The following is a 25,550-nucleotide window of genomic DNA, read 5'->3' as shown; positions in this document are numbered from 1 at the left end:
TATTACGAATAATATTAAATAGGTTCTACAACTACTACTACTCCTAAATAAAGTTTCAAAAACGGATTTAATTTTTAATTAGTGACCCTTATGTACTTATCGTACTTATATTAAAACAACGAATATGCCTTTTTTGACGCAAATGACTGCATTTTTATGTTATAAGACCAGCAGTAGATTCAGTAAATTTAGCTAGCATTGACTGAACAATAAACACATGTTGGGGCATAAAGTAATCTTCGTTTACAAACATGAATATTTACAATTATTAGTTTTCCTAAATAAGTATATTTTTGTGCATTTTTTAAATAAACGTGAAACTTTATTAAAATAATAGAAACATTCAGGAAATGCATCATTTGATGTGATATATATGTATATAAAAAAGTGTACCTATAACTTTTAAATTTTACTTTTTCAGAAATAAAGGTATGTAAATATAAATTTCACTGAAGAATAGTTAATACTATAATAGTATTTCATGTAAATTAAGGGGTACTGTATTATATGACACAAAATAATGAAAAATACTAATACCCTGTAATAATACAACAGCTGTATTTACATTTTAGGCAAACATGAAACATGGAACTGTATGTTTTCAACATGCATATTGTACTACAAAGAGGAATAACATTTACCCTGCATATTTACGATTTATAGCATTGCTGCTAGCATTTTTAAGTTGCTATTTGAGTCTCGTATTTCTGAGAAATTAATCTATATATGTAGAAATATCTACAAAAAGTATTTAAAAATTATAAAAAATAAAAGTAACAAAACCAATGGGTCAAAATAACATAAAATTATATTATTTATTATATGTTTTTACTTAATTGAGAAATTTCGAAATTGGAGACCCAAAAATTAAATGCCGCATTTGCAAAATTCTATATTGTTGGATGGATTTTACTTTTTGAGCAAAAACGGTTATAATAAAAAACATTTAGATCCGACTTAAAATAATACATCGAAGTATTTTAAAATGGTTTCACATTTCAAATGACTTATTGTCTACTTGTCCCGGATTTTTTAATACAATTTTCACTATATTTTTTTAATAAAAATCCAAAGTAACTGAAAATGTACATAACAAGAGAGATTCATTTTTGTATAACAAGAAATTTGTTGCTTTCAATTTCTGAAATAATAAGTTCCTTTATAATTCAACAGGTCTCTTGATTAGTGTTAATTTAAAAAATCAATTGATACATGCATGTATGTAAGTAAATGTTCTCGGCTTCTTTGTGACAAATTGCAAATTTTCTCAATTCCTCAAAAGCAATTACACTATGTAAAATACAATTACAGTAGCTTTCTACCGTTTCTATACATATAATAGTACATTAGCTTATTTTTTTAATTCAATATATAAAAAACCTGGCAAATCTTCATTAAAACAGGAATAATACAAAAATATCATTTTTTTTAACTAAATATACGTAAAGGCTGCATTAAAATAAGCAGTTCGTAATTTATAAAAGCAACATGTTTATCATGATTGGGAAATGACTAGTGTCGATAAGAGTATGAAAACGATCCATGCGATAGTTTAATAAGTATAAAAAAAATTCTTTTGGTGGCCAAACTTGATCATTTTCTTTTTGTTTTTAGCTTTTTTGGTATTTGCCCATTATTATTAATATATTTCATACTGACTGAATGAAGATATCACCCACAATTTTTCATCGATGTATAAAAAATTATAATCTGGCTCGTTCAATATGAAATTTGTATATCGATAACGCAATTAAAAGAAAAAAGGCAAGTGCCAAAAGGGCTGAGTTTGATCACTAGAACAATTGCATTTAACTATTGAAGTGATCCTACACTTTATAAATTATATTATCAATAGCAAAAGGAATACAAAAAATAAAAACGCTTTTAGTAAACCTGATAAACTCAAGTATTTAGGAGCCATTTTCACATCTTTATAGACATCAGTCGTTGTTTGTTCGCAATAAAATGAGAAAATATCTCAAATGTAGCTTTTTTCTTACCTTATAATAATCAATAACTAAATAATAACTCCCTATTTAAGGCAATATTTACTGTTAATGATTTCGAGTACGCAAGAGACATGCCGATTAATATTTTCTTTACATCTTTGTTTTAAACTTGATTACTCCAGTTTTAATATTATTTCATCAAATTGAATCAGCGCAATCACAATAAAGAAATGCCACCAATACAAATTATAAACAAAAAAATTAATTAATAAAAACTATTCTTGTATCACATCAATTTCTATTGCAATAATAACAAAACAAGAAATAAATTAGTTAATAAATAAATTAGACTACAGTTTACAATTACTTTCATGTACAGTTTTTTATAAAAATGCGTTACATTCTAGTATTTACAAATGTGATTCAGTTAAGACATAATGACGACGGCACTTACGAGTTATAGTACTAGTAATAATATTCAATAAGTTATAAATTGCACAGTCAAACACCAAGTTACACAGTTCACATACCTTATAACTAGCAATAAATAAAGCTCATTTAAAATAATAAAGTGATTTATAATAATTCTTACTATTTTTTAAGCAGATTGAAAGGCTTATTTTAACGGAATTGACAATGAGTTAAGCGTTTAAGACATCTTTTATAAAGAATTATTTTTATTTTCAAATAAAAAGATTACCACCTTAGTTTAATTTTTTGAAGCCATAGTACATTAAGTTTTATTTAAATTAACTCAAAGAAATTCACAGATCCTCAATAACATTAGACAATACACTATTGTACATTTTTACTGTTTGTTATTGATCATTTGAAAAGAACAGTAATAAAAAATAGGTAAGACACTGCATCTTTTTTAATAGTAATTTTTATATTTTAAAATGAATAGATCAAGCGCAACGTTTTGTATCAGAAATCCATTTGCATCGCACAAGAACGGTAGTAGTACGTAAAAATTAATTTTCAAAAAAAAAAACATTCCATTAATGAATATTAAAACACTACATGCCCACCCACTCTTTTAATACGTCCACTTTGCAACTTGCTAAAAGTTTCAACAATTTCAAATAGGGACATACTTTAATAGCAATTTTTACTTCACTTTTACTCAAAAAAAGCGAGGAGTATTAATTACTGTTCGCTTCTTTCAGAATGAGATCTTTTTATATTAATTTTTTACAGTGCTTGCCAAAAACTGTAACCAGATAAGCAGGTGAATTACACTTGAAATCATTGGTAAATATTTTTACAGAAAAATTGCCTATTATTAGAATGAATTTATCCCTACTTTGTTTGCAGTAAATAGTAAACAAAAACAAATAGTTTTTTTTAAATAGTACTGAATAAAACTTATTACAGTTTTACCTGTATGTAAGAGTAAATTATTCTTTGGATCTCTTATCAAGAAATGTAACCCTCAAACAAAAAACATTAACCATCTCACTCCTAAATTGCCTACAGTGTAAAGCTATGTAGCTGTTAGTTTCAAAAAGCAAAAATCACATACCTGCTGTTTCAGAGGGGAAACTTGCTTCTACCTCGTGTTCACACATTTCAGTAGTACTAACAACATATCCAAACATAGAAGTCCGAAACATTCAGAATAATAGGATAAAACACACATATCACGTATATAATTACCAAGTACGTAAAAGTTACTACGAAATTATTATATACTTGCGACCGGGTGCAAGCTAGCTGATTTTCATACGTTTGCTCGTCATGCGTTCTGAAGGACTGGTGCATCCAAGTTTAGAGTTGTTCGCATTTCCATTACACAGACTCGTGTCATTAGAGCAAATACCGACGTGCAGCATTTCTTCTTTCTATAACGATGTCGTTACAAAAATTAATTAAACTATCTACACATTTCTCTGCAAAATTCACGTAATTCTACATAACCATAGAAGTTTTAGGTTACTGGAAATTTGAAAAGTAAACACAACCTCAAAAAAGTACTTGTATTGAATTATGGGAGAATGTCAGAAATTTTAAAAAATTAAAACAAATAAGAAAGGAATTCATGATAAAATTTCTTTCACTATTGTAATTTTTAATATTTAGTTACTATTATGTATATTTTCCAAGTGGTTAATAAATGAATAAATTAATTACAACAGTTATAATTTTTCATAAAAAAAAACTCGCAAAAAGTTATTGTGTGGCAAGTAAACAAATTTAAAAATTATTTTACTTAATTTGAAATCTTTTCTGATCAATTGTTTAAGAACAATTTATACTTAATAGAAATAAAATACTTACAATTCCCTCTACCATTACAGCAATAGGAACAACACCTGTTGCTTCAGCAACTTGATGTTCAATTAGGTAAAACATGTACTCATCATAGAGTAATCGAATTAGATGAAATGACCCGAAACTTGCAGCTGACCTTAAGGTTAAATCGCGAATCACCATGGAACTGAAAATAAAACATCATTGATAAATTAAATAGATTACGTGAGTTAATTTTATATTTTACCACTGACCTATAAAAGCTCCACTTTAACAGAAATTGGCGCGCCGCCTTCGAAAAGCTTGGCTTGCCCTCGTATGGCTTTAATACTGATGTGACAACATTCTTCAGCCATGAAGCCCACTGTTCCAATGAGTTTTGCTGTTGCAATGTCAATTTGAAATCTGCCTCGAAACGGGCTACCACGTCATGATCGCATTGACATACCCACGACGCTTGTTCTCGAACGCTATGGAAATCGACACGATTCAAATCAGCCAACATTTGCGCAATTTGTGTGCCATTATGAAGGACGGCACGCGCTGCCTGGGCCAGGTGATTAAGAGAAGTGTAACGACGTAAACTTGAACCAAATGCTGATACTGCAGATAGTTTGGCTTGTAAAATAGCCGGAGGAGCTCCCGTCATTGCCGTTGTAAGCCAGCTTTCCAAACCTGAATTCAAAATTAATTATTTATGTCAACAATTAGTAACTTTTAATTACTTTTTGCGAAATTCCTTATACATTGCGTTAATGTTGCAGGTATAGGCTTAAGAACATCAGGAACAAGAACTTGTATCAAATTTTGGTAAAACATCAGATCTACCTGACGAACAAAAAGTTGAATAGGTTCCAAATTGCACAAGGAAAACAATTTTGACCTGAAAATAATAAAAACAAAATATGGTTCAAAATTTTAAATTAAATTATTTTATATACTTGGAAAGGTATTTTTCTTCTTCACATTCGTCTCCATTATTGTTGTCTTGAGATCTCCAAAACTCTCTCCAAAGCGACTCTATCGTACCGAATTCTAAACTCATGATTGCATCCAAAAATGCCTCCAGATGTTCTCTATAAATCGACCTATGAAAGATATTTCTTTTTAATACCCAGAAACAAAAAACAACCACTAAACGTACTTAAATGTATCGACGTCTTCAACACTACAATCTTCGGGCAAACCCGCCATAAAGTGCATATCAGGAAAATTCGGAATTGCGTTACTTCCATCCCCCAAATAAGATAAATGTTGTGTTATGGGACTAATGGGAACCGATGGGTCAGCATCCGAATTGCGTTTAAAGTTGCGATTCATATTATTTGACACTTTACCACTCACTGTGGTTGCACCAGATAAATTTCTTGTTGAACTATCCTCCACAGTTGTTAATGATGAACCAGGTTTTACACGAATTCCATAATAATGATATTTTGAATTACCCCTTGAAAAATACGAATATTAGGTTATAAATAATGAACATAAATAGAGATAATGAAAATGATATTTTCCTTTTAAACTATTTTTTCGAATTACTTACCGAGTTCCTAATCTTCTAGTACGTAGTCCAAGAAAAACGGAACGAATTAGTTTACCAAATGAAGCTGCGTTAACAGGTTCCAGCTTATTGTCGGCACAGTGTCTCAAATAATGAGCATATAAAGTTGAACGAGGCAAGGAAACTCCTTCGGCCGTCTCATAGTTTTCTAGTAACCATTGCACCTGTGAAAAAACCAAATTATATTAACCAAACATTAAAAATGTCACATTTTTTAATTAGTGTTTTTTTATGTTAAGTGTAATGATGCACTATTATCTATTTTATACAGTATAAATATAATACAACTACAAGAATATGAAAACTACGGCTGTATCACTTCTATTAATAGTTTATCAATCATCTTTTCATTTTCTTAAATTTCTTCAGTAAACTGACAAACGTGTGGCTTACGATTTCTCAATAACTACCTCAAAAATAGGAATATACTACAAAACAATTAAAAATTTGTTAGATCACGTGTTAGTGGCTAAGAAAAAGAAAATTATTTAGTGTTACAAAGACTTACAGTTGCCGGGGATACGCGAGTGGCGTGCCCCAAAGCAGATCCTACATCTTCTGAGACTTGACCAGGAGCAGTCGAGGTAGCATGCACAGTAGCTGTTGCCACATAATTCGCATCCTGTATCCGGTTAGTAAGCACCACAACCAAGTCAAAATTAGAATAATAAGAAAAAGAAGAGGATGACAAAAGCACCAAATGACAGAAATGCTAATTTATGTTTGTTTAAAAAAGCCATAACCAGTTTAGCAAACTGATATGTTAATACTAAGAAGGTATGAAAAGACGACCAAAACATCACAAAATTGCGTTTTGGTTTTGTAAAATAATTAATGAAAAATAATTTTAAAATTACGGTTTTTTATTATTTAGTTTTGATCTTTATTCTTTATGTATAACCTACCGCGCTTGTAGTTTGGGGTGAATTTCTACTGGAAGCTATGAGGGCTTCCGCGTCCACGGTTTGTTGCACAAGATAATGACCGCCACCTGTATTGTAACTAACAGCATTCGTAGCACCAGTCGCCCCTGTATTTGCAGCATAATACTGCCCCTGACTAGCATATAAAGTGCCGGATTCTCCTACGGTGTAGACCGGATACGCCCTGACAAAACCGTTTATTATCAAAAATCAGAGAATAAATTTATTATTACTTACATTTGTGTTTGACCGCCGTTTGTTTGTGAAGCATATATTTCGGGTTCAACATACTGAACATGGTATCCTTGATGAGAAGCCACAGTTTCTCCTTCTGATGCAACTAACAGAACGAAGAAATCTCTAATCATTTACTTATAGAAAAATTTTAATAAAAAAATTAAATATTAATTTTACAAAATTTAAATTTTTATTCTGCATAATTGCAATCTCTTAAAAATCATCTTGTATTCCTATTTAAATAGTTTTTATAAGTATCTCCAAAGACCTTCTTCCTAACAAAAAAGCAGTCTTTCACACGTTTGAATAATTCCTAAAAAATAAACTTCACGAAAATGCAAGCTAAAACTTACGGAGCGCTTTTCGTTCTTTAACATTTTTCTTTTTCTTTATTCAAACAGAAGCAATTCCCAAAATAATACAGTGATTATTTTTTCCTACCTTGTCTCCAAGACAACTCACAAAACATACTCTTCACCAGAGAGCTAACGTCATACTAATCGTAAGAGGGTACATGTTTCGATAGCACAAATCGAACACCCTCTTCGTATATTACACGGGAACCCCCAATTGATGTTCAATCAGGTGAAAATAATACATGCACATAATAGACGATACTTTCATGCTACAAGATTACCTGACGAACACGTGGCGGATCAAAATGGCGGGACTTGGAACGGTTAGGAGAATGATTCAGATTTATTATCCGGACGGGATCAAGAGGGATTCGATGTAATCCCTGTTTATTAAAGCAGGACAGTGTAAAGTACAGGTACTGCAGCACATCAATTACAAAGGCTGCTTTGTAATTCAATACTATAATTATCATGATTAAAGGTAACAAGTTCATTTTCCCTTTGCATTGAGCGATTTAATAAAGGGGTGCGTAACGTATAAAAAAAATAAATCAATAAAGAAGAAATTTGGCACTCACAAATACTTAGTAAATTTTATTTTCTCTTTTTAAAAATACTTTTCTGAAAATTTTCACAAAAGTAGAAAAGTATAGATTTGACAAATAAAAAACAATTTAATCAGAATAATTCTACTGTAAAAACATATTTAATACCAATATCATGCCCTATTCACCACAAATTTTACACTACACAGAAGATACCGAACAAGTAAGGGTGCAAAATGTATAAAATCGGAATTGTGCTTACCTACAGCAGGTTGCACTGGTGTTAAAGAAGCATATGATCTAGCAGCAGCTTCTGGTTGCATTAAAAGATTTAAATGACCTTCGTTATATATTAATTAAACTGTTCATCACAAAAACGCATTCATTTGTATTTAAGGAAAAGCTCAACAATTTCAATTTTTATATTAATCCCAAAACGATGGAATTATAGTTCAGCCTCTCACAACTGTTTGCTTCGTGAAAAAAAAAAATTAAAAGGTATAAAAGTTATAGAAACGATATCATAAAGTTGTTAAGAACTTACAATTAGTCAACTTAAAAAATATTTATCTCAGGTGTAGTTTTAAAAACAAATCACGGTTTATAATGCCTCACAGACGTTTGAAATTTGATTGAAGATTAGAAAATGGAACTTACCCGTCACTGTTATAAATTGAGGTGAATGTGGGCCTATAGGATCCGTTTCGTGAGTTTCCCCTGATGTCTCAGCAGTCACAGAGCTCTCATTGCTTGAATCAGCAGCTTGTTCCAAGGCAGACACGTCTATAATAGGAACTCCATTCGGTAAAGTGTTTGTTGTTGCCTATTAAAAAAAAAATATTATAAAAGAATTATAAAAAATGCAGTAATATTTTGATATTTTTTTAATATTACAAAAAGCAGTTTAAAAAAATGGCAATATAAATGTTCTCAGTAAATATAATATAGATAAATTTCACAAATAATAAAAATGGGGAAGTGAAAGGGGAGGCAACTAGCTTTATCTAATCTGCACTTAAAAAACCAAAACAAAAGCTGCTTTTCAATTAAAATCAATAAATGATGAACGAGTCAAATTGCTAAAATGAACAATCAATAGAAAGTGAAGTCTGGAAAGTTGATAAGGTGAGATAGTTGAAATTACCTGGTGTATACTAGCAGGGAGCACAATAAGCTGGGTAGGTTGTGGCTGATTTGGAGGTGTCGTTGCTGGTGCAGGGGTAGGGGAGCTGCTGTTGCCTCCAGTTGCTGCGAACCGAGCTGTAGTTGCCATGGCTGTGTTTCCTTGACTACACCTGCCCACTGAAACATCCAATCCAGATAAATCATGTAAAATATTACTTCACTTTAGAGACATCATTGTCCTGCTAAGGTGAAAAAGCACTATGACTTTACGAACATCACATATCAATAATCTGCTCCCATTCAGGCACGCACAATAAAACCCTCCCTGAATAAGTTCAAAAGGATAATAACATTGATTTTACACTTCCTATCCTAAAAGAAAAACATAATATTAATGCTGAAAATGAAGACATTTAAAATAAAAACAGCTTATGACAAAAATAAAATGTATTTATTTGAAAATTTAAGAAATAATTACTTTTCAACTAAGTATAAAAGAACTACACTTCAAAAAATATTATTTTGAGTTTAACTAAAGTGAAAAGCTCTGTAGATTGACTGAAACAGGCACTAAATTCATACCTTTTATAAAAAAAGAGATATGTGAACACCCCTATCCATATCAAGTGCAAATACAACCAGCATGTGCCAACAAACTATAATATTATATAGTGCTATCTATACATATGCACCTGGTTATATACATGTGAACTGTTTCCTTTGTATGGTTCTTTAGGGATTACATTAGCTTATCACTTGCACCTGTAGTAGTAATTGTGTACCTTCATGCCAATGAGTCATGCTTTAGTTGGATGGAGAAAATAATAACGAAGGGTCAAAATAAGGGAAACTAAATTAGGTAGGGTAGTGTGCTGGTAGTGAATGATACCATATAAAATTTACTATCCTAGAATTACTTTGTAACACAATTGATTGAATATGTTAATGAATGAAATTAAAATGGTTCATTTTTAAACACTCCTCGAGCCCTTTCAACATCAAAATTCATTCAGATTTCTTTGAGAGTGAAAGTAATTACTATAGAGACACCATGACAACCAAAGGGAATAAAACATTGACTATATTTGCCACAACTTCCCTATCAGAAATGCAAACATTGAAAATAATTTAAAATAATATATATTAACTAAGAGATAAGTTGCCAAAGTTTATTAGCATTGGAAAAAGCAAAACCTTAGAATAGAAAAGCTTAAAGAAAATAATATGGATATCAAAGAAAATATTCTGGGAAATTACTTTGAAAATGAGTTGTATCAAGTTAATTTTGAAGTCTTAATAACATCATTTCAGGGGCAAGTCAACCATATTTTTGTTAATCAAACTCCAACAGGGTAATCAAAGTCAAATTTACCTTCTACAGAATTATCGCGGCAGAAAGTAGCCAAATAAATTGCAGTAAGTTAGTACATTTGTGTGAAGTTAATTTGTTTCCAGGAATCTCAATTTAGAAGTTTGATAACCTGATATTTTTAAGAAATACATCATAAGGTGGTGATTTCGAAATATAAAACGTCATTTAACAAGCACAAAGCATACACATGCACATCTAATGATTGAGGGAGCCATTTTTATACGTAAAATAAGTATTAAATATATGCAAAACACACCTCACGCGTTCCACTACATTTATAACTGATAAATACACTTTAACAAAAAAAACTGGTGATGTTTTCATCCATTTGTGCAAAATTTTAACAACAATTACGTCCAATTACCTAAGTTATTAATGTTGTTGTATTGGTTGCTAGGCTGTCACCAAGGATACGGGCATTGAATTCTTTCCTTATGATTTTGACAACTGACGTTTAAGGTTAAAATACACTTCATGTTTTTAACTTTTTTTTTAATTTTAATAATTACTTGTTATAACCAATATTATTAAATGTTAAGGATTCAATGTTCCTTATTTAATACATTGTTTAAGTAAAAAATCATCGAGAAAATGAGACAGTTCATGGTTATTATTATCAGTAAAAGGCAAACCTTTCAGGCAAACTATTAAAACCAAAATAACNGCATCATGTTGACTTTTGTTCATAAATATAATAACTTTATTTGCCTTTTGAGTTTTTGAGAAGATTTGTGCTAAAAAGATCTGATGGTAGTATTTGCAAAGTCAAACTTGTGCCCACAGTTCAGCTACTCTAATACGTTACTCTAAAAATTAAAACTACCCAACAAAAAATACGCCGATCCGAAGAAAACTTCCGACTAATTTCTGGAGAGAATTAAAACAATAATTAAACTGCTGTAACCAATTTCAAATGAACTATAAACAACGACAAATTAGTGATTAATGTAATTTGTACAGTTAATAAAAGTTTGTAATCTTAATGTCTACTTACAACTTTTTGAATAGGGTAGGTTGAATCCGTAATTAACTTGCATTTTAAAGACCTTCAAAAATATACATTACTTTAAAAAGCATTTACGTACAACTTATTTCGTTGCTAGGAAACTTTCAGCTCATTTTTGTTTCCAATGGCTACTGTCTCAGTTAATAATAAAATTACAATTTTCTTGTAGTCTATGATACAATTTATAATTATTGTTTCATTTTATTTTGATTGTTCATGCAAAGCCGATGAGCATTTTCCACCCCTTATTTGTAAGATATTTTAAAATTTTTATGCATCATCTAATGTGCAAGATAATAAAAAACATACTTCTGCTTTGTCACATGGGCTAAGCTGTTTAACTCTAATCAATAGTTGTTGAGATATAGCTACCACTTGCAAGAATTATGTGATTAGAAAATACATTTCTACCTTTTTGTATAGGCTGAGATTGCCAAAATCTAATAAATCAGAATTAACTAGTGGGCATTTTCCACATTCCAGCAAAAATTTTTTCTCATTGAAGTAATCTGTAGCGAATAGAATATTAATTCAAAAACTAATGTTTCATAAATTATTAATGTCTATCAAGTAAGGAAAATAATTTCTTCATGACTTCTATTTTAAGTATATTTTTTTGTAGATCTATCTGTTGTACACAACATTTTGCAAATTAAATTTCTCCTTTATTATAGAAGTTGAGATTCATTAAATATCATATGTAGTTATTGAAAGATATGATTGACATGAACTGGTGAGCTTTTCTACCCTCTGTTTGTTTTTTCTTCTAATGTTTTGGAAAATGTAATCGGCTAAAGACACTGACCTTTTCAGTCATCCAATAATTTTGTTATAAAAATTCATATATTGTTAGTTTTTGTTTAATTTAATCTAATTATATCATTACTGCAGACAACATACAGTTTTTCTTGTGCACTGCTTTTTTTAATGAATATACAAATAGACAATAAGGGAATTGTTTATTTGTTTAAGTGGACGGTTTCTACAGGAAAAAAACTGTTTTCCATTAAAAATATGTAATACAATGTTATAAGTAGCATTTAAATATTGAAACTAATTATCTTTTGAGGATATTAAAAACTGAATTACATTTCTTTGATTTCCTGTAGGGAAGATTGTTGATTGTTACCTTAAATAAATACTTCTGATCAATGCAGCTAATAATAAATCAAATAAAAAATGTATAAATACATCTTTGTTATCTATTCAAAACTCTATGTGTGGCATTTGATACATAAAAAATAAAAGAGCAGCCTTAGAATTTTCTCCATTCGATAATAGCCTTTCCAAAAATTCTTCTATCCAATAGCAGTAGGAATTACAGAAACTTCAAATTTATATCTTGCATTTGTCAGGTTCACAGACATAAAAATCTTAACTTGCTTCTGCATACAAAAGACTATTTGTACATATAAGAAAAATTCAGTTAATTGTTGTCTTTGACTTATTGAATAAGTTTATTTTAATAAGACCACATTTTAGAGAAGCCCAGTCTTCACTTCCATTTAACACTATTAAATACTTACGATCAGTTCGTATAATTTTTAAATTATTTATTCACTAATTAGCATGATTTGCAACACAGAGAAAATTCATTTAACCAATTTTTCCCATTACGAGGTCTAATGAATCGTGTAAAACTATCACAAATGTGTTGTTCCATCGACCGTCAAACAATTTACTACACATTCACTTAATTAGGAACAAGACCAGAAGAATAAACTTATATAACTAAATAAACCCCATTAATTGCAAGAATGCAAGAAACTTATTCATCCATTTTTTAGGTTAAAAGTTACTTATGATCCACAGATAACTTTGTCACCCATAAATCTTTATTACCATAGATAAAATTAGCTAGAACAAAAAGTTTTCCATCAGAATTTTAATTACCCTGTTATGTGATAAAAAAAGATATTTTTTCTTTTCATGTTTACAGCACCATTGCATGACAAAAAGTAAAAGCAATAATAATATAAGCACTAATTATTAGCCACCAAGAAAATAACGCGGGAAAACTCTTAATACAGAATTTCAAATTTTCGGATTACTATTCTAACGCCTTCACCATTTTTTTCTTCAAAAAATTATTTTATATTTAAAATAGAACATTCGTAGCGTTTATTAAAATTTAACATTGCTTAATTCTATAATATTTAAAAATAAATATACATGCATATTTATTTTACACTTGATTTAATTTACAAACTGTAGTATGTACTACTAAGTACGTATTAATGGTTATTATGATAAGTTGATAAATAAAATAGTACATTAATAAACAGGATATCTCTATAATTAAATATTTAAGGAACTGATGGATTGATTTCATTTTCGAAACGTTATGGGCTATACTTCGAAGTTATTATTACCGATGTTGGAAGATATATTATTCTTTGCATAAAACTTATCGACAAACCATTTATCTTTTTTTTGGGGTTCCGTTTTGTAAAAAGTAATATAGGGGACGGGAGCACAAAATTTCGAGCAAGCAAATCCACGGACAAAAGCCGGTGTTTTTTAAGGAACTAAACATCTTTTTTAATTAGTGGGAAAAGTTTTATGCATTACATCCATTATGAAACTAATGAAAGGTAATCAAACTTCAAATTTTGATAAGTACCAAGCCATTATGTTGTATGCTTTATTTAAACGCATTTTTTAGATGTTAAGAAAATCCTTATTAAATAATACGGATTGTCTACACGTAAAGTAAAAACGTAATTTACTTATAATATTTTATTGTAAAATGACAAAGAATAAATCTAAATTCATCTGAACCATATTGATAATTGTATATTATGTAAAGTATTACACATTTAATAGAGATTCTAATGATTTAACCTAAATAAAATGTCAACCTTCATAAAACACTGCAACAACATAACATCAAAGTCTAATAATTATGAACTGGCCGTTCACAATTTTTTTAATACTGATCTTGGCACCCAATATTTATTGAAATCTGGATAATCAGATCAATGAAATTAATTATTCAGAGGAAAATTCGAGGGCCAAAGAAAAATAGATAAGATTGTGTACAAGAACGTGCAATAGTTAATGTACTTCCTACAACTATTGCATCATGTTGACTTTTGTTCATAAATATAATAACTTTATTTGCCTTTTGAGTTTTTGAGAAGATTTGTGCTAAAAAGATCTGATGGTAGTATTTGCAAAGTCAAACTTGTGCCCACAGTTCAGCTACTCTAATACGTTACTCTAAAAATTATCTAAGTGTATATAGAAGAGTATATATGAATAGTTATAGGTTTGATATAAGTATGTATGAATGATATACAATAAATAGACATTTATCAATGATTCTTAGTTGATCCCACGGTAGGCACAGAGGCCGTAACATATGTTTTACTACGTTTTTTTGTATGTGCCAGATCATGTTCAAATACTTATCGTCACTATAAACTTTCAATCTGCCATTAACTCAAAACAACTTAAGCAACATTTTATATAGTAGATTAACAATATATTGATACTCTTATCGTTAGTGGGTATGCAAAGAAGCATATAAATTCTCAACTGAATTAAAAATAAGTGATATGTTCACATTAAATGGTTTGCAATTTTTTAATTATCACAGTATTGTTCCTGTAGAAATCTGTAAAAAAGGGCAAATTCCCATTTATTTCACTGTAATATATTTTACGAGTTTCGCTAAAAAATATTGATAACCATCCTTTTGGAAAAATAAATTCAAATTTCATGAACACTAAATACAGTGTTCTTAGTGAAGTGCAGTCAATTATAGACAGCGGTCATCAAGCCCGAATACCATATTTTCTTCAGCTATGAAAGTTTTAGCTTTTTCTTCAGGCTTTAGTTTATTCAGTTTAGCATTTTTCAACATTTTAACTGTAAAGCTTTTGTAAAATACAGATTGATTTATCCACTTCCTAACAATAGACTATTGTTGGCATTAAACATATATTTTTGCAAAGTCAAACTGGTGCCCACAGTTCAGCTACTCTGTACATTCAGTTTTGCGTTTGCAAATACATAATTACAGGGCTTTTATGCAATTATAATTACCTCTGATAACATGACCCAATAATAACACTACAAAAAAAAATCGTTAGAATGTTAAAACTGTGGAGAACCACAAATAAGCCTGACCTCTACGAATTCGAATTTAGTGTACTTTGTTTTCGACATCTGCCAATCATAAATGCTTAAAAGATAAATGTGTGTCCCTTACTACTTCAGTTACTTAACATAAGTTGATTTCTTATTTAATTTACGGTAAGATTCGCCTCCTTATTTAGTTTTTATACAAAAAACGATGCTTAATTTGCTAAAGAGTTAATTGCAGACTGCGTGATTTCTGTTTGGGATGCAAAAGCAAACAAAAGTATAAAAACAACGTGAAATTAATTAAAAAAACTTTAATGCAACATAAGATTAAGAAAAAAGTAGAGAAAGTAACAGCAAAAGTGTTATTTCAATACAAAAAAATTCAATAAAGAAAATGGCATAACTGAACAAGAAGCTGATAAGCAGTGTTAACAATAATAATAATAATACCGAAAAAAGGAAAAAAAAAACGATAGAACGTTAGCGCAGTTTGAAAGACACATTTGTGCAGAATGAAAGTCGTTACTTAAAAAAATATATCTTTAAAACACACACAATTACAGTGTAGATATTGACTTCGAATTTGGCAAATGCATTCATGCCACTTTACATACACATTTAATAATTAATTACAAATACAAATTAAAAGTGGAATATGAAATTCCACCATTTCAAGGAGGGGGTAAAACAAGAATTTAGATCACATGTTTTCTTCTTATTCAGCGGTTACATTTAAAATATAAGAATAATGATTGTCGAAGTGTACATAGTTGTGGTAATAGTAGTAATAGTAGTAGTAGTAGTAATAATATAATAATCGATATAGAAATGTGTTTTTGCATTATCTTTTCTTGCGACAAAAACAGGCAAGCACCTGCTGCTTACAATTAAGAGATTCCATGGCAAATCCCTGTCGATGTTCTTAAGCAAAACAAACGTGCCAACTTTTCAGTTTATCCAGGGAAAATAATTTTTCACCAAAGAGACTAAAATTATGCAGACTAGGACACTTGCCTGCGGCCACCTGTTAAGTTATGAACCATTCTCAGATCTAGTAAATGAGAAATATCCATATTCTAGGGTAGAACTACACCCTGTAATACCCTATGTACTAATAATCACTGGCTAAATTTACTTCTAACGCTAACTTACTCCTAATTTTTCATCCGTAGAATAACTAACAACGCTAACTATAAATTTCAGATTATTTCATATCAAATATACTCTCTGTTCATTTGAAAAAGGAAAAAAACGTGGAAAAAATAGCTCGTTCGTCATTATATAATATTTTTATGCGCGCTATTCATTTTATTTATTAAGAATTACTTACATTTTAATGTAATGATATGAAATAGTCTTTACATTTAACACTCAGTAAATAGTCCACTGAAAGTGGAGTCATTCTTTTCAACACATATTTCTTATCTCGTTCTCGTCTCTGTATCCGACCTCGATTCTTAGTTATTAAAGCCTTCCAATACTGAACCATAATTATAAGATCAAATCAAATTATAAAATACAAAAAAAAAAACGAAAAAGTATCCGATTTAAACAAAAGTATTCGAAAAACTTCTTAAAAATAATTATAGAAAAAAGAAAATATACTGTTTGTTGCAACAGCAATAGAAAAACCGCATTAACTAAAAACTATTTATAAAAAATACTTGTAATCATACTGTTTTGTCATTCTACATTCCAAAAGCTAACTGTCTGTGTAATAAATAAGCGTTTGCTCCATGTAAATATAACAACTAGCTACCACAGTCGCCGCGCGTCCTTAAAAAATAAAAACGCAAACGGCTGGAATGAATACTGTGTATATTTGTATTGTAACTTTACTTGCTAACATTATATGCTAGATTTTGAAAACGACACTCTTAGATGATTCGACTCCGACAGCTGATAGTTGTGCATTTTTATCAATGCTGCAACCGCTTCGTCCATGCTCGGTAATTGTATTAACGCCATTTTTCGGTCTTTACTGCAACAAAACATCGAAAATCTTTTAGAATTTCAATGTTTTAACTTTTATGTGCCCTAATAAAAAACTTTTTAAGTTTTGCTTTATAGTAGATATTTTTTGTAATCAAGCCTTATATTTTTTACTAACTAGATATTTGTGTCTCAATATCTAACCAGCATACCATAACAAATATTAAAGGAAATTTGATATTGTATACTATGACCATCCTAATTATATATGTAAACGATTTATTAATCACTCAGTTTCCATTTCTTCTACTTATTCTGCAATAAATGCAAAATCAAAGCCATTACAAGGCAAAAACAGTTTATTTTCTAAGCCAACACTGACGTTTCACCTGTAGATGTGCTTTTCTTAAGATAGATTTTGGAGATAATAAACAATGGATACATGCCATTTTTCACATTCGACACCATCTAAAAGATATTTACTGACTCCAAATTTTACTTTGAAAAAGGCTTATATAGCTAGTTCAAAATATTTAACCTTTTACATACGCGAGAAGTGGACCTTATTGCATTCATACACGAGTATTAGCACATTGTATTAGCTAATCACACTTTTCACGTTTCTAGCCTAATAAAAGAGAAATCAAAAACTTACGGAAAGAATTTGAAAGCTTTAACTGTAAACCCGTTCTTTGTAAATGCTTCTTTAATATCCTCCTCCTCGACTGTGGCAGGTATGTTACTGAGGTGCAATGTGGCCGAAGGCGGATAAATATTCTGATAATTCTTTGAGCCTGGTTTCTTGAAACGATGCAAAGGACTCTGGCTATAGTCTTTTGTTAAACCCGCGTCAGGCTGACCCTCTTTTGGTAGTTGAACTGACTGATGCTTGCTCAACATTACTCTGATATGTTTGCCAAACACTTTCAGCTTGTCCATATGAGTTATGGCTACAAAAAGAAAACAAAAAAATTATATATTAAATATCTCAGCCGCCCCCAGCTACAACTTTTCATTTTGAATATAGTTATTGAGGAAAAAGGCATTAAACAACCTCCAAGGAAGAGAAAGTGTAATCAATAGGGAAAAAATTAAAATACTTACCTAAATGTGCTTGCTGTGGTTCTGCAAGTTGCACCAAAGCAGAATCTTTCTTGTTGTACAATATTTTTACCCGTTGTACATCACCGTATACTCCTGCCGTAATAAAATTAAATTAAAATCTCAGTTATATTAAACAAATATTAAATTGTTTCGATTAATTAAGTCAAAAAAATTTCAGCAGTCACAAAAAAAAAACGAAACAGTCAAAAGATAGAAGGCGAATAAATTATTATAAAGTTAGGCTGAAGTGTAACGATAGAATAGTTTTGTATTTAAAAATTAGTTGAAATCATGCAAACTGAAGAAAATGGTGGTACACATCGATAAAAATATCATGTCACTACAAGATTTTTTTGGTTTAAACAGAGGTAATTTAGGAAAACCAAATAAATAAATCATAACAATAGGACTAACTTGAAGCAGAAAGCCAAATTTTAATTATTTTGGAAAGTTAAAATTTGTAATTATTACATTAAAATAAAAATAAAATGAAAAATACAAGTACTGATAATTAATAAATTTATTATCCAATTCGTATTTTCTTATTAAAGCAACAGTTATTTGTTATTAAAAAATTGCCAACGTGAAAATATTAATATACGAATTGAATAATTCATTTAAGATTCTGTTATTTTTTAAAAAACGGTACTATTTGTAATGATTACTTACTTCAAAATAAATTGAAAAATAATTCTTTTCTGAAAAACTATAAAAAAAAATTTTGTCCAAACGCCACGTATTTAATATACCTATTTGATTTATCAACATATTTTTGTGAGAAATTAATGTCAAAAACAATTTATGCCATCGTTTTCGTAATTTTTAATATAATTGCTTAATGGAATGAAAACTGAAAATGAATCCGTCAAAAAACAACAGAATCAGTTTTTTAATCGACTATATGAAAAATATTTAGTTTGAAAGAAGCTGTGCACACGTACCAAATAGGGTAAAGAGAGCATCAGGCGTGACCATCTACGAGAAAAAAGATGACAATAGATGAACGGCAGCACATATAGAGGAGGTATGGCCATATAATGGCGGTATTGTATGTAAATAAAAAAATCAACACCACATTAGACGAAGTAACGACCATATACTTTATATATGTATGTAAAATGTATTTATATTCAGTGTAAAATAATAATGTAAGTCAAATAGTAATAATTTTATAAGTACATATGTCTAATGTAGTGTAAGATTACCTTACACCATGAGTATGTAACTCACTAAAAATTAAGTTCAAGACCATTATTTACAAATAAATAATTTAATTGTACAAGAAAATTATTTTCTTTTTTTTTTAACTTTAATTTTATTTTAACAGACTCATGATATAATATTTAACAGTATAAAATAAAGGAAAACGAAGAATATTTGTTGTATTATAATTAAAAGAAAACTAAAAACCAAAACGAAAAGAAATAATATTTTAATTGAAGGTTTTAACAGATACAGTTCACTCAAGAATTCGAAACTATTCTCTAAAGAATTTTAGTAATACCGAAACGCAAGAAATAGAAAGGAAATTATAAACTGATACAGTTTTACTTGTTATTTTCAAGTTCAATGTGTGAACTGTACACTATGTATAATAGTGGCGTATTTTTCAAAATTGAAAATTAATATTTAAATGAATAAAAAGAACTAAAGTGATTTCATTCCAAAACATGCCAGAATGGTTATTAAAAAATAAATAAATAAATTTAAACAGGAATGCAAGGCAGGATGCCTCACAATTTAAAAAAAAATATTTTAAATTTTTGAAACAATATATGTGTATCAATATTTCTTTTGTAAAACAATTATGTGCTTAAAACTGCACTTGGTAAAGGTTTTTTATTTTAACTACATTTTCTTAATTTTAGAATTGAATTATGCTTGTAGCACTAATTATATGCAAATTTTCAATATTTCAAAACTTTTGATATGTTCATTCATTTAAGAATTCTTATATACTGACCTCTTCATTAAGATTACTAACAAGAAGTACTGTTGCCAATTGAATGTTAGGGTTTGTCAAACCTCTTAGACCAGGGGCTGTTTGACCAAGTGCAAAACCACCGAGAGCTGGAATACCTCCAGCTACGCCTCCTGCATAAGGAGAAGCCAAGGGCGACGTTATTCCAGGTATAAAGGGATTGCTTAATACGCCAGGTGCACCTATAAAACCAACAGTAAACATTTTTCATAATTTATTTGTAAGTTAAAATCCTTATAAATTATCAAAATAGAATTACTGTTTATTAATAAGTTTTAACAAAAAAGAAATATTAAAAAAGATTTTGATATTTACCTGCAGCTAGTCGTTCTCTCGTAAGGCGAGGTTGGGTGGCTAAGAGTAAAGTCAAATCAGTTCCAAGGGTCGTGCCAAGACCTCCACTAAGGGCAGCTAATTGATTCTCGGTATCGCCAGATGGTAAATTCGGATTTGTAAAATCTCGAGACTTATCATTGTTGTACTTTACATTGAGTGAGGACATCTTTGAGTAGTCGATGCGCAGAGTGCAACAACTATTGTAAATATTTTGTCCATCCAAGGCTTGTTTTGCCGCTTGAGCAGACTGCGTGTCTGGATACTGGATCAGTGCTTGGAATGAACCTGCAATAAAAAAAAAACGTTTTTATGCTATATTTAGAGGAATATGATAATAATAAACTTACTGTTCTTTGTAAATGTAACGATCTTTAAAACCTTTCCAAATCGCTGGAATATCTGTAATTAAAAATAACAGTATAAGGACAGTCAGAAAAATTGAAGACGGAAAAAATAGAAATAGAAATTATTAGAATAATGATTAGTTTACTTACCACATGTAGTATTTCTAAGGTGATCGGGTAGATCATGTGCTCTATAATAACTCTAAGAACAGTGTTAGGCCCGCCTTGAATTTCTTGTCCGTTGGTCATAGGTGCAGGATTTGCGGCTGGAGTTCCAGGTCCTTGGGTCACAGAAATGGCTTGAGCGGCATGGAGGGCAGCCTGAGCCGAGGCATTCTGTAATACGACCTAACATCAGTTTAGTTGTTATCAAATAATGCGGATTGGTTTAAGTATTAAAACTACAAATTCGTTTGATAGTTACAGACCACAAAAATTGAAAGCATATTGTTAATTTATTAAATTATATAAATAACGTACTCTTGAGAGATGAAAAACTAGAATACCTTTTCCAGTTTTTGATTTATTGCTTTCCTGTTTGCGAAGTTTTCTACTTCAGTTTTATCTCAAATATAAATTATGCTTCAATAGATAAGAAGGAAATAACAAAAAAGCATCATCAACCAATTAAACCCATTGGGGGTTTTCAACTTTTTCTTTTCCAGAAGTTGTTGAAAAGTTGTTTAACACTTTACACTTAGAAAGAGGATCTATCTTGACTAAGAGCTTTATGTTTACTTAAGGGTAGTAAACCCTTTTACGTTTATTCATATAAAGGGATGCTATCTAGATGTCGTGTAAGTTTTTGTTACCTATGCTCGCTACTCTTCGAACAAACACATAATATATACATAGGTATAATTAATAGCTGGTACTGCGCCGTTTACAGAACTTTGCTGAAGGAACAGCAACAGCCTTTCGGCAAGTTCTAAAGAGAAAATACAACTTCTGTGTTAAACTTAACTGGACTATCAAAGTGTGTTTACATTAGGCGGGCAGTTCAAAGGCGGAAAGACAAATTAACTGCCCTAAAAACACACTCGCCAAGAAAACGGATCGAACGGTAAAATAATAATTATTGCTCTGAAATGTAATTGCAAAAGTTAGTAAAGCAAAGTGAAGCAACTTTTGAGTCCAAGTCCAAGTATTTTGAAAAGAAAGACTTCGCTGTCAAACAATGACCACATCATGAGTTACTACTTTCTTTTTGACACAAGAAGCAATCAATTACTGTATACTTCATTTAATTTGTCTAGCGATGTGCCCCTTCCAATGTCTTGGATGCGCGCTGGCAAAATCGTAGGTAAGGAGAAAAAAGCTCATTATACTCTCGAATCTTGTTCATTAAACACACTTTTTCAATTCAATCATGAATAGTAGTGCGAGTCGAAAACAAGCGTTAAGGCCTTTAATATGACTTCAAATATAAATAAACATCTATATTTTCAGTAGTAAATGGTACCAATAACAGCACATTTGAGCAATGCAATTGTAGTGGATAAAATGGTCAATTTTTCCGTGCAGTACTGTACGGATNAAAATCGTAGGTAAGGAGAAAAAAGCTCATTATACTCTCGAATCTTGTTCATTAAACACACTTTTTCAATTCAATCATGAATAGTAGTGCGAGTCGAAAACAAGCGTTAAGGCCTTTAATATGACTTCAAATATAAATAAACATCTATATTTTCAGTAGTAAATGGTACCAATAACAGCACATTTGAGCAATGCAATTGTAGTGGATAAAATGGTCAATTTTTCCGTGCAGTACTGTACGGATTATACGCTCCTTATTGGTTAAGAGTTTGATCGAGAGTTGTCTCTTTCCTTTTCTGGCCTAGTGCTGTTCTTTTCTATTTTGTGTCGGTCAAACTGAAGGTCACATCGCTAAACGAAGTATATCTAAACTACTAAAACATTTTTCTTTTAATTACGAATAACAATGTGGATGACACATATTCAAAACTTGATCTATTATTATTAATTAAATATATTGTTACTACGTTTATTTGTTAACTGTTTGTAATAGAAAGCAGTGTGTACGTTTGAAAAGAACTTTCATAAATTTAATTATAGTTTTAGTCATGTTTCGGGAAGGTAATTAAACTTTTAATTTACTTGGAATTTGAAAACCCAAACTAACGTACCTTGGAAGTTTCCGAACTATCGATCATTTAATATCTTGCAAAAGGAGAGGATACGCAAGTAGCAACGTCAAGATATTTATACATACACTAGGTTTTACACGCTGTTTCGCTCGCGTTGATGTCCTAAATGCGTATCAAAGATCATCGATGATCATATAAAACTAATTTTTCTATCCCTCGGGAACAGTATTTTTTTCTGGATAAAATATCCTTTTCTTGTATTCTTGACAATGTATGTAGAAAATTTCATGATGATCGGATGAGTAGTTAAGGCATGAAATGGTGCAAATAAACACACTCAGATTCGCATTTATAATATTAGCTAAGATACTCAGTCTTTTAAAAAAATTAAGTGTATTTAAATGTTTGATGATTTTTTCTACGCTAATTATATTTTGAAAAAATACAGAAAAGGATAAGAAGAAAACTGGCTACGACTATTTGCAAATAGAAAACGAAAATATTAAAGAACAAAGCTTGATAATGTGTAATTTTGGCCTCTAATACAGCTAATAATCTTTTTATTCTTTAACTTTAATAAAAGCATACCAAAACAGTTCTAAAGAAGTCATATAGGCTATATCATAAATCAAAAATGTGCCTACGGTTTATGTATACTTCTTTACGTTTTTTTACGATTAGCTACAAGGACTTGAAATGCGGAGGATGACTGATGACGTAATTTTTAATAATATTGGCTTCATGAGCATGAAGAGTAGTTTTTGTAGAAATCTATTACAAGTGGGGTATTGAATAAAGGGAAAATGGCACAAATAATTTTTGTTCAGCGCACAAAGAAAAACGGAGAACGAATTTCAGTGAAATTTCTATTATTGTATTCTGTAAACATCTGCAAGTATAACAGGGTGAACTATATTAGGGTTCCTCAACAATTAAATACGGTTCTGTACTATAATTATAAGGCTATTGAGCGCGTGCAAAGTTGCAGGTTGGAATACAGGTTTCTTCCTGTTAGTCATCATCATAAGGTCGTCAGTCCTAAAACTGATTAGACACGTACCTCCACTCTTTCCTATCCTGAGCTAATCTTCGCATTTCCCTTAAACTAGAACAACCCACATCCTTAACTATTTGCGAACAGTAATCTAACCTAAGTCTACCTCTACCCCTCTTAACTCCTGTTTCTGCTTCTAATATGTCTCTGACTAGACCTTCATGCCTGAGAAGTTGTCCTACTAACCTATCCCGCCTTTTTTATTGACTTCTATAGAGTCCTCTGTTCTCCTATTCTTCCTAATACCTCTTTATTTTTAACCTTTTCTACCCACGTTATCCTCATCATTCGCCTATAACACCACATTTCGAAAGCTTCTAACCTTTTCTTTTCCGCCCCGCCCACTGTCCATGTTTCGCACCCGTACAACGCCTCGCTTCAAACCTACACCTTAACAACCTATTTCGAATTTCTAAATTAACCGTTCGCGAACATAGAAGTGACTTCTTTTTATTAAAGGCGACATGACCCTGCGCTATCCTCTGCTTTATATTCCTGTTAGTATCACTGATTATTTTTTATTTATATGTACTGAAATAGCTACATGTATTTATTTATATATACGTATATTTATTGTATTTCTGAATGTAATTATGATTCTCTTACACAGGGCAATATTTGTGAAATAAAAAATAACTTCAAAAGCAACAGCAAAATACATTCAATTCCGATTTTCATACTTCCGAAAATATTTTCTAATTTGGAAGCATGGTGACTACTTATCTATGTGGAAATATATATTTATAATTTAACACATCAACAATTATCTATTGCAAAGCCGGTTAATAGTCAATATCATATCAAAATTCGCATAAAAATGCGAATGGATCCCGAATGACGGGGGCGACAACAGTTTTCGTTTTCACTTGCCTATTTGCTTTCTATTTACGGCTTTACAATGGTGGTGAATAAAAGAAATCAGGATATATTTAACTACAGGTAGTAAAATTTTTATTACAGCCCTCCGTACTGACACACACGGCGGAAGCCAGAATAAACACGGAAGTTGTAAAACATGACTTGTACATAAATTTATGTTGCGCATGCACAATCAACAAAGTGTTAACATAGGCAAAAGGTACTGTATTTAGAACTAACAGGCGAATGAAAGATGCTACAAAGTATTAAAAACTACATCGCCAATTTTATAATTTCAATATACCTACATACGATTAAAAAAAGAAAACATTTCGATACTTTGTCTATGTACATACTTAAACTAAAAAGGTAAGAAAGTTAAAAACAGGAAACTAGCTAATTTTTGACCGTTAG

At 30.4% G+C, this 25,550-nt stretch overlaps 2 protein-coding genes across 11 annotated transcripts; both read right to left on the bottom strand.

Moving 5' to 3' along the window:
* Positions 1-598: 598 nt before the first annotated feature.
* LOC108738081 (DNA-binding protein RFX2) lies at positions 599-13,159 on the bottom strand. Of its 10 annotated transcripts, none has more exons than XM_018471315.2 (14): positions 12,854-13,159; positions 8,969-9,321; positions 8,482-8,647; positions 8,087-8,137; positions 6,924-7,026; positions 6,669-6,870; positions 6,272-6,385; positions 5,746-5,927; positions 5,347-5,649; positions 5,144-5,290; positions 4,928-5,085; positions 4,457-4,877; positions 4,230-4,389; positions 599-3,793 (listed from the first exon to the last, which is right to left on the bottom strand). In XM_018471315.2, the coding sequence occupies exons 2-14, from the start codon at positions 9,095-9,097 to the stop codon at positions 3,662-3,664; spliced, it is 2,268 nt and encodes a 755-aa protein (XP_018326817.1). In that variant the 5' UTR covers positions 9,098-9,321; positions 12,854-13,159; the 3' UTR covers positions 599-3,661. The 10 variants fall into 10 exon arrangements, with proteins under 10 accessions (XP_018326817.1, XP_018326810.1, XP_018326815.1 ...); XM_018471308.2 differs by lacking the exon at positions 12,854-13,159 and adding an exon at positions 11,316-11,906 and having other exon boundaries at positions 8,969-9,126; XM_018471313.2 differs by lacking the exon at positions 12,854-13,159 and adding an exon at positions 10,686-10,978.
* Positions 13,160-14,051: 892 nt separating this feature from the next.
* Positions 14,052-21,459, bottom strand: LOC108738074 (polypyrimidine tract-binding protein 1). Its single transcript, XM_025977405.1, has 8 exons — positions 21,267-21,459; positions 21,120-21,171; positions 20,752-21,057; positions 20,419-20,618; positions 19,397-19,430; positions 18,456-18,548; positions 18,007-18,301; positions 14,052-17,400 (listed from the first exon to the last, which is right to left on the bottom strand). The coding sequence occupies exons 1-8, from the start codon at positions 21,363-21,365 to the stop codon at positions 17,268-17,270; spliced, it is 1,212 nt and encodes a 403-aa protein (XP_025833190.1). The 5' UTR covers positions 21,366-21,459; the 3' UTR covers positions 14,052-17,267.
* Positions 21,460-25,550: the final 4,091 nt, after the last annotated feature.

This window comes from Agrilus planipennis, unplaced genomic scaffold (assembly GCF_000699045.2).
Source record: "Agrilus planipennis isolate EAB-ADULT unplaced genomic scaffold, Apla_2.0 scaffold165, whole genome shotgun sequence".
NCBI classification, from domain to species: domain Eukaryota; kingdom Metazoa; phylum Arthropoda; class Insecta; order Coleoptera; family Buprestidae; genus Agrilus; species Agrilus planipennis.
This window is presented reverse-complemented; position numbering and strand designations above follow the sequence as displayed.